Source organism: Crocodylus siamensis, chromosome 4, assembly GCF_052110815.1.
Source record: "Crocodylus siamensis isolate JL-2025a chromosome 4, ASM5211081v1, whole genome shotgun sequence".
Lineage (NCBI taxonomy): Eukaryota > Metazoa > Chordata > Crocodylia > Crocodylidae > Crocodylus > Crocodylus siamensis.
The window spans coordinates 150,151,813-150,162,157 of record NC_143398.1 but is presented as its reverse complement, the minus strand read 5'-3'; the positions used below and the strand labels follow the sequence as shown (position 1 = coordinate 150,162,157).

General features: G+C 46.7%; 1 protein-coding gene across 1 annotated transcript; it reads left to right on the top strand.

Annotated features, from left to right (window-relative positions):
- The first annotated feature begins 245 nt into the window (after positions 1 to 245).
- On the top strand, positions 246 to 1,656 carry RPRML (reprimo like). The gene has a single exon (XM_090041171.1). It carries the CDS (start codon positions 564 to 566, stop codon positions 897 to 899), a length of 336 nt encoding a protein of 111 aa, XP_089897297.1. The 5' UTR covers positions 246 to 563; the 3' UTR covers positions 900 to 1,656.
- The last annotated feature ends 8,689 nt before the right edge of the window (positions 1,657 to 10,345 follow it).

Here is a 10,345-nt window from a genome sequence, read left to right as displayed (position 1 = left end):
AGCAGGAGGGGCTGGGGGCAGCAGTGGCTGGGGGAGGAGGGCGGTCCTGGGGGGGCTGGCAGGGGGTGGAGTTGCTGAGATATGCCTTTTTTTTAACACTGCCTAGACTTTAGATTGGAACTTGCATTTGTTGAGCTCCCAGCTTGCAGGATTCAGCATCTTCCTCCTGTTCATTTCACCAAAGGGAATGTGCCTCTGCTTCACCCTCCCAGAGCTCTGGGATGTCAAGGATTTGGGGGCGGCAGTGAGGGCACTGGGGCTCTTCTGTGTAAGGGTATCAATTTCTCCCTCGGTGCATTCCTTTCCTCCTTGCTCTGCACTGTTAGGGGGGTTGTGTTTATAATGACTGTGTGATGAGTCGATGAGTGAGACCTCCCTCAGCTGAACATATTGGCTTTGTAGTTGCTTGCAGCCTCGAGGAAGTTTGTTCCAGCACCTGACACTCTGGTGAGGAAAGCGAGGCGGCAAGGATCCCACTCCCCTGCCCTCAACTGCTCCTCGGCACAGGGGGTCATTTCTCTGTCCTCCTCTCTTTGTTGGAAAGGCTGGATTAAAACAATACCATGAATGGGACTTTTTTCAACCAGACTGTTGTAGAGCAAGGGGTTTATACCAACCGGACCCAGGATCTGGGAACTCTGATGGGCTGCTGCAATGGGACCGGGTCTGTGGTGGCAAGTGATGGGGGAACTTCAGTCCTGCTGCCTGATGAGAGGAGCCTCTATATCACACGGGTGGTGCAGATTGCAGTGCTCTGTGTCCTCTCCTTGACTGTGGTGTTCGGGATCTTCTTTCTGGGCTGCAACTTGCTCATCAAGTCAGAGAGCATGATTAACTTTTTGGTGAAGGACCGCAGACCCTCCAAGGATGTGGGAGCTGCCATCATGGGGCTTTATTGAGAGGATGCCGTGAGTTTGTGGGCACGAGTACTGTATGTGATTCTGGTCAAGATGTGGAGTCCCATACATTTTGGGGGGGGAGTTAGGGGTGTGCAGAACGTGGACTCGTTTTAATGTATGAATGCACAAGGACAAAACAATTCTGTGCTTTGGTGAATGCGCTGGTGAGAGGGACAGAGATACCTCCCTGGCTTTGTACAAAGCACAAAAATAAAAGCATCGTTCTAATGTTGCATGCAGAAATGTTTTTTTAAGTTTTGCATGAAACTTGCAAAAAGATAAAATTGTGAAAATCTGGAGTCTTTTATGCTGTTACCTTGGATACTGCTACCTGTTTTTTATGGCTTTTATTTATTTTTTAAACAAACGTAACCAAATGAAAAGCGAAATGTTTTGTGTAAGAAAAATAAATAAAATGTTTGTGGGGGCAGGGAAAGCGAGGTGCTCAGTGAGTTTCCAAGCAGAGGCTGCATGCTGATGAAATGTGCCAGTCGATTTCTATTCCGGACCTCAAGCTCAGATCCTTTTGTAGACGAAGAGTTTTGTAAATGGAAAAGCATGTTCTTTATGGCTTTTTTTCCCTGGGTGTCTGAGCTATCCTGTTTAATGAACTGGGGGCTCTTTTGGTTCACATTGTAGGGAAAGAAGCGAAAAGCAAACTAAAAAGACACAGAAGTGTGGCTCTGTTTTTGTATGCAGCAACATTTTTTTTCACTGTTACATTGTTACATCCTTGGGGTTTTTTGTAGTTTTTGAAAATTGGTGAACGTGAAAAAAAAAATCCTGTTTTTGAACGATTTTGGTGTCGTCTTCATTTTCTTTCCCCTGCGTGCGGGATGCTGGTGTTTCAATTACCACTCCAGAGGTTAAAGACAGTCATCTGACCTTGCAGTTTAACTTGCATTAAAAAAAAATACAGTACCTAACTTGTGGGGAGGTCATGGGTCCTATTAGCTAATACATTAGTTAGGAACTACATTCACAGGACTTCCTTAAAGTGCTGCCAAGCTCTGAGGCATTAAGATTCAACAAAAGCATCTTGCAAAACAGGTTTCTGCTTCTCAGTTGAAATATGCATCCTCTCAGAGCCTTGTAAACCTGTCAAAGTCTGACTGTGTGAGCGAAATGTAGGAGATGAAATGAGGACCGTTCCTGACCTTTCCTCTTCAGTGGAATGCTACCTCTGTGAGTGCGTGTAGGATGGAAATGATACTTCTTTTTTGCAACCTACATAGTGTAGCGTGGGGTAAATGAGGCTCCTCATTCCACCAGCTTAAATCCAGACTGACTTCACTCTGGATTAGTGAAGGAGTACACGAGACCAGAGCATGGTTTGTAATGGAAGTCTCATGTCTACTTGCCCCAGCAGTCGGCAACCTATGACCCAGAGGCTGGATTTGGCCTGTAGAGAAATTAGACCTGGCCCACAGCGGTCAGGCAGCGGGGGGGAAAAATTGATGGCATGCGGTGGCAGGGGAACTTTCTTTGCCTTGAATTGTGCATTCCTCTGCCATGTGCCACCGATCCCTTCTGCAGCATCCAAGTCATCTGCTGCCACTGGAGTGTTTCCTGCTTTGGTCCTGTGGTCTACTCTTTCACCCTGCTTACCCCAGAAGAATTTGGTGCTCACCATTGCCATTGGCAATAGGAATTGGTAGCACTAGGTGGCAATGGTAAGCAGAGACTGCAGTAGAGGCATGTGACAGCAGCCCTTGGTACAGATCAGACAGGGATGGGGCTCTGCGGAGGTGGGTGCTAGTGACCCACTAGTCTTAAAAATTGCCAACCTCTGGCCTAGGTCATCTCCTCCAAGAATTCCATATGACTATAAGCTCTGACTAACCTGGTCTTGCCCTTCCTTTTAAACAGTTGGATACAAGTTAACAATGTCAAAGAAACCAGGCTTCAGCCTCTGAGGATGTGAAACCTCTTCCATCCCAATGGGACTACAGAACAAGTAAGGGCCAGACTGTATTGCCTCACACTGACCCACATGCCCCTGGGTAGCTTTTCTCATCTGAGTGCATTTTATACTTCCTTGGCACAGGTACAAGTGGCTGCAATGAGGTACAGAGAAAGGGAACACAGCCTCCTACACACTGTACTTTAAGGAATTATCCTTTTCTCCCAGTGAAGTCAGTGGACAAACCCCCATTTGCCTCAACTTCCACTAAGTTTGGCTCCTGTAAGGATAAGGCCCCGAGAAAGGTGATAGCAGTTCTGCAAATGTGTAGGCACATGCATCATTTCACTACCACAGCTATATATTCCTGACAGAGAAGTGAAGCACATGTGTTTTTGTGTATAACTGTTTGCAAGACTAGGTCCTGAGGCTGAAACCCAGTTTCCATTTTAAGTTAGAGCTTGGCTCCTCTTTCAAATCCATAAATCAGTCTCAAACCTGGTAGCTAAGACCTGGTGGCAAGGTAGAACTGACCCATACTTGCAGTGCTGGAAACACCCAGGCGAATCCTGAATTACTTTTGCAGTTCCAGACAAAGCACCTAAATCCCCTTAACTCTGACCCATAGTGATAGCCTAAGAAAACCAGGTCAGGTTACCTCAGCCATCATAACCTGCTCATTCTGTAGTGGCTGAAGGAGCTAAAATATCTCCTCTTAGCCATGTATGGAGCATACTTTTTAAAGGTTATACAAAACAGGCACACAATCATTTTGCAAATCCCTGATTAAACCAGCAGTACACCGAAGGCTAGCATTTTCTGTTCTGTGGAAGGTCTTCTTTCTGGGAGATGCTAAGGATGCTTGACACCTCTTAGCACTTGTCCTAAGTTTCCATGTCGTGGGCCAATTTTATCTCTATGTCGTTAGATGCCCACATCCTGGGGATAGAGTACTTACAGTAACGGAGTGAAGGCCCCTGAGGTGGCTGGTTATCACATGTTGGAGCCATGGTCATGATACAATGGATGCCCCCATGATACATGTTTCCTGTCTTCTTCAACACTGCAGAGTTAAGGTATCCTATGAAACATGACTTTGAGTGCCCTCTAGCATGTGAGAGGGTTTTTCTTTTGACTGCTGTACTGGAAAGGTAACAGAAGCCATGGGCCTGTGTCTGGACTGCCACGTCACCCTCACAGGGTGTTATCTGTGGAGCTGTGGTTACATATTTTTTAATTTCCTTTACAGCTGTTCACAAAGGTTTCTGTCAAGATTAGGCCTGGTGTGCTGGTGAAAGACTGGGTCTGACCAGAAGAGCTGACAAAGCTTTCTGACAAGGAGGGAACTCATCACAACGGCAGTTGCCTTGGACTGTGCCAGAGATGCCCGTGGCAGTTCAATCCAGCTGGAGAGGATGAGCCTGATCAGATCTGTTGAGCTCTGGCCTTGGCCTGCTGCCCTGCTGCCTGGAAGAGACCATGGTCAGTCACCTCTCTGGAGGGCAGACCTGATCCTGCTTGCATGTTTGGTATTTTGCTTTAGCACAGCACCATTGGGCTCAAACTCACCTTCCTTAACACAGGTTCAGGGTTTTATGTCACCTTTCTGCCTGCCCTTGTTGAGAGGACAGGGAACAACCACACTAACTTGCGTCTGGTTCCTAGACCCTGAGGAGCCATTCTGGGGAACCCATTGCTCTTGCCACGCTGCCTCCCTTTGTGACTACTCCAACACACCCTGTTCAGGGGGGAGATGAACAGCTGGTGGTAGACCTCAGTGAAGGATCCTTCACGCTGGGGGGATCCTCTGACAGCTGGCAAAAATGCCAGAAAGTTGCCACAAAGCAGCTGCACCACGGCTCAGAAGCAGGGCCCTGGCTCTAGTGGAGTCATACCTTCAAGAGAGGAAGAACGTGGCACAACAAGGGTAGAGCAGCCATCAGAGACATCCTGATCAGACAGCAGCACTGTGCCTAGTTGGCTGAGGTGCAGAGGATGACATGATCACTACAGTACTCATGCTGCAGAATCAGACCTGACAGCTTAGGTGGGATCTCTGTGGATTTACATCCCAGGCTGTCAGACTCAGGATTGGAGGCTGTCTGAGGATCCACTGCAACAGCTGGGGGAAGGAGAGGTGTGCTATATAGGGAGTGCTATACAGCTCTCTGAAGTAGAGTCCTGCTGAGCTGTGTTTGCTTGGGAAGCAGGCAATGGGGCCTATCTGAAGAGTCATGTCACAGCTACTTCTGGCAGCTTTTAAGAACAATATCAATGTCAAGCAATTAGATGATGTGGCTTTGCCTGCAGGTACACACAATAGTAATAGTTATATTAATATGGTTCTTGGGTAGATGAGTGCTGGCAATAAGACAAACACATTAGTGGAGGCAAACAACCTACCTGCTTTTAACAAGGAGCTGGGGCAGTGGATGAATAGGATTCTATGCTATGGTGCCTGCAATGGCAGAGAACTTGGTGATCCGGGCAGGCAGATAAAAGCCATGGTAAATGAAATCAGCACAAAAATAACCAGTAGCAGCAGCATAATAGCAATACCCAGGGACCTCCATTTAGATCAGACCTTACTATGCTAGATGCTGTACATGCAACTCCCAAGAAATGGCCCCAGCCTCAAGGATTAAGAGACAGCCTCTAATTAAATACACAAGACATTGTGGGAGGGGATGTGTAGCTCACTTTTTTGTTCCTGTTTACAGAGAGATCCATTTGGGTAAATGGGAATTTTGCCATTGACACCAGCAAAGCAAAGATTTCATTCATTCCAGCAGATGACTTTATCAGCACCACATCGGGATCTGGGACAGAGCACAGGCTTGAGCCCATATTTTCTGGCTCTCAGTGTCTGAGTTGTGATTGCCACCTTCTTCTCAGATTTAGTAATAAACCTATTTCCTTGAGGCCCAATAATCTGTCTGTCTTGTTGGTTATTCACCATTGCTCCCAGTGAAGTCAAGAGGAGTTTGCCATCAGCAGAACTTGGCCTGAGTCCTTTAAGTGGTGTAGCAGCCTTTCTCCCTTTGGCCTACAAACCTCTTGATTGGTAACTATATTAGGAAACTCTTGGATATATTAAATATCATGGGGATACAGGAGGTCATGCCCAGACTATGCAAGCACAGGAAATAGTTCAAAGTTCTAGCTAGTCGATACTCCTCATGACTGATGGCATTTTTGTGAAAACTCTTGGCATTTTAGAATCATACAGCCTGATCCTGCTAAGTACCGAAGCCCAAGAGCTTAGCATCTGGCACAGTAGGACCCTAATGGTCCCTTTATGAAGTTGTAGGGTTTTAGCAGGCCTCAGAGCTCTCCACTGTTGGCAAGCTAAGTCACAGGGAAGGAGGACCATTCTTTTTGGCATTTTTTTCTCTGTAAGTCCCCAGTCCTTCTGCACAAAACTAGAGAAGTCATACCCAGACTGCTCAGGGATTATCAAATCCAGGGCTTTATTAAACCTTTGCACGGGGTATTCCTACACGTGTGCTTTAATGCATAGTAGGCTATTTTACTGTACATTAGTGTCATGTAAAAACTCGTGATATTACACTAATATGCAGTAACATAGTCTACTGCACATTATGCGTTAGTAAAAAAGTGTGCAACTGCACTACTGTGTATTAGCACAGCCTAATGCACATTAATTTAGTACCCCAGGGTGCCTATACATGAGCAGCAAGGATTCTGCGACATGCTGGAATTCCAGCATCTTAGAGAAGACTCAATTTATCAAGTCTGCTGGAGCATGGCAATTGCTGCACTACAGCAGCCTCCTGTGTTTCATGTATCAGCATCCCTGCACTTAAAAACTAAAGATTGTCAGATAAGCTTTAGTTCAAGTGCTCCCACCACCATTTTTAAATGTGGGGATGCTGATACTTGAGATGCAGCGGTGCTTTAATTAGAGCAGCTCTCCTTGTGTACTGATACAATGGTAGGGCACCCACATCAGCTGTCTTGGCTCCTCATGCAGCCCACCGAGAGCCTTGTATACATGCACTCTTTCTCACTTAGTCCCTTGCAGACCCTCTACTCCCTGGGGCTGATGTTGGGGCTTTAAAGCAGTCTTTTTGGGGCTCTTGGCTCCTCTATGGCTGCAAAAGCCTCCTCATTCAATCTTCATCACCCCTTCTGAAAACATTTCCCCATACAGGCAGTAAAGTCCCTTGAAAGTGTACATCTCTGAGTCAAGTGGTTCCACAGTCAGCAAAGACACTATTTCCCACCTCCTTCATCACTTGCTTAAATTGCAGCAGATACCTGTAGCCTCCTGGGACAACAAGCTGCAGTGTGGCTGGGCTCTTTGTTGTGAGACTCAGAATGTAACCACTGGCCCCATCATAGCAAAGCAGGACTGGAAGTGACCTCCATAGGTCATCTAAGCCAAATCGTTATTAGATCCATGAAAACTAGTGCATCCCTACCCAAAAGCATGACAGACCTGATGGACATGCTGATCAGTCAGGCAGTGGCATAGTGATGACTTCTACATACTTTTGTTTGAACAGCAGTGATACTTAGGAGGCCCAATTGTGGGCCAGAAGCCCACTTTACTGAACAAAATAAAAAAGGACAGAGAGCTTGAAGTCACTGTAGACCGTTCTCTATAAAAATTGGTTCAATGTGCAGCAGTGACCAAAGAAGCTTATAAAACAATAGGTATTGTGAAAAAAAGAATTGAAAACAAATTGGAAACCATCATAATTCAATGGCCTAAACCCATGACATGCCCACATCTTAAATACTGTACACAGTTTTGGTCTCCACACCTCGAAAAATAAGTAGTGGAACTAGAAAAGGTACTGAGAATGGGAACAAAGGTGATCGGGGTATAGAGCAGCTGTCAGCCCAGAAGACACTGAAAAGGCTAGGACTGTTCAGTTTGGAAAGGACAAGGCCAAGGGGGAATATAATAGAAGTCTGTAAAATCATGCAAGGTGTGGACAAAGTGAATAGGGAACGAATTCCAGAATACAAGAACTAGGGGGCAACTGCTGAAATGATCAGGAAGCTGATTTAGAATAAACAAGAGGAAGTATATTTTTACATAACTTGCTGCCACAAGAAGTTGTAGAGGCAAATAGTATAACTGGAATATAAATGGGATTAGACACGTTCATGGATGACAGGTCTGTTTGGAGCTATTAAATAGAACATTCAGGGATATATCCTTTGACATCCCTAAACCAATGATGGTTGACACCAGGTAAGGTATGACAAGAGATGAGTTACTCCACACATATTCCATTCATATCTTCTTTGGCAATCCCTCACAGTTGAGGATGATTGTCTTCCATAACTGTTTTACTGGTGTGGCTGAAGATGGCTGATGAGGCCTATCTGAGATTGACAGTCTCTACTGCAGCTCACATGTGTTTCCCTGTGGAGTGGGCAGCACTGGATTCCTGGTTTGGGCTGCAACACACTATTTCTGCTGCTCCTGCTTTTCCATCTCTTGTTGTTGTCATGAGGTTTCATAGTACTTAGATCCCTGCAGCAGATGACTCTTCCATTTGGGGAAGTCCTGGGTGATGATCTCCTTTAAATTGACATCAATGTTACATTATTTAAAGTTGGCCTTAAGGTATCTCTGAAGCGCTTTCTCTGGCCTCCTCTTGAGTGTACACTTTGGCTGAGCTGGGAGAATAAAACTTGCTTCAGGAGTCTGGAGGGACATCCAGATGACACGGCTGGCCCTGCAAAGTTGATGTTGGATGATCATCACCTCAATACTCGTGGTGCTTGCTTGCAAGAGGATACTAATATTGGTGTGTCTGCCTTCCCACTGGATTTGGAGGATCTTCCACAGGCAGTCTTGATGGTAATTCTCCAAAACTTTAGATGTCTCCTATATATTGTCCATATCTGAGTTATGTACAGCAAGGTAGGTATCATGACTGCTTGATAAACCATTCATATACTTTCCCTCTGAAGCATCTACAACTTCTCAGCATTGGAGATGGGATACCAGGATAGATAGACCATTGGTCTGACCAACTATGGCACTTGTATGGAACAGCATGGTTCCTGTCCCACAGTACATACAATCTTAGTCAGTAACAGATGGTTACCCTACAGACATAGGAAAATAGGAGACACTGAAACTGGAATGGTCAGTATGATGGGCATTGTTCTCAGCAGCATAACCACTGCCAGGCTTTTATTGCCAGATTGGCATTGAAGCTGCTGGACTAGAGCACCCATTCCTGGACCCCATGCAAGGAGGACTGGGCCAGCAATGGATAGCACTCACCAGTGCCAACTGGGGATAAAGCCCTGCCACCGTGGAACTGTAATGTTATAACAGCCCAAAGGCAAAGTCAGTAGGTGTCAGGGCTGGGGTGGGGTGAGTCCAAATAGTGGGTTGGGCAGACGTCCAGGAACAGGACTTGCTAGGACAGAGGCACGGGCAGTCCAAACATAGGATACCACCCAGGAACATACACTAAAAACAGGAGCCAAAGTGCCAGTAGCCAAAAGGCAGCAAATAGCATACCAGGCAAGTGTCAGGAGCCTGCAGCCATGACCAGGAGGAGAAGCACTGGATAGTAGGCAAGCAGGTAGGCACTGGGAGCCAGGGCTAGTGCTATGCAAAATTCAGGAGCTGTTAGCCATAAAAGGGCCTTGTGCAGCCAGAAGGTACCTCCTTGGTACTTACATGGTAGGGTACTGCAGGGGGAAGCCACTTAGTGGGCAGTCTGCTGGACCTTACTTGGAGCTGAATAGCTCACCAAGGGTCCTGGTGCCATGAGGACTGGTCTCCACACCAGCTGGGGAGATGTACCTTAAAGGCATTAGGGACCTCTGACACCTTCAGTGGTAGGTTGCTTTGCTGGGTCCCCGGGCAAAAATCATACTAAACACCTGTTCAGCTGCTGTCCATCCCACTCAGTCCCCATGGACTCTCAGTGTTCCCATGAGTCTTGCTCTGCACCAGTTAGGGCCCATGCTCTGATGATGGACTCGGTTGTATGCTGGGCATACAGGGGAGGGAATGGGACAGGGAGATGTGATCACAATGTTTCAGGGGTGAAGGCGGTTTCCTTGATGGTTGCATTCTTGTCGTTCCTCGGTCCTTGAACACTGGTGCCCCGTGAGGCTGCATGGCATGTATTTCACGCTCCTGCCCCTTATGGGGCCATTGGGGTTGCATGCAGCGGAGTTTAGACACAGAGCCAGACAAAGGTCTGTTCAGCATGAGTGAGGTTTGCAATGAAAGATTAATGACCCCTTTTAGAGGGAGTTTATTTTGGGAAAGGCAGGCCAGCAGTGGCTGGCTTCTGGTGCTACACAGGGAAGAGAGCAGAGCAGGGGCTCAAAACTCTGAAAATCAGGCTTAGGGTCAAAGTCAAGGCTGTCCTGGTGCAAAGGGCTTGTAGCATGGGTATATACTTTTGTTTGAAGTATATACCTCCCTTCTTCCCCAACCCTGAGAAATAAACCCATCCCTTCAGCGAGGTCCTCTACACAGACCATGCTCCTATGAATGGGGGGTGTCCCAGGATAGGGGAAGGAGCTGTGA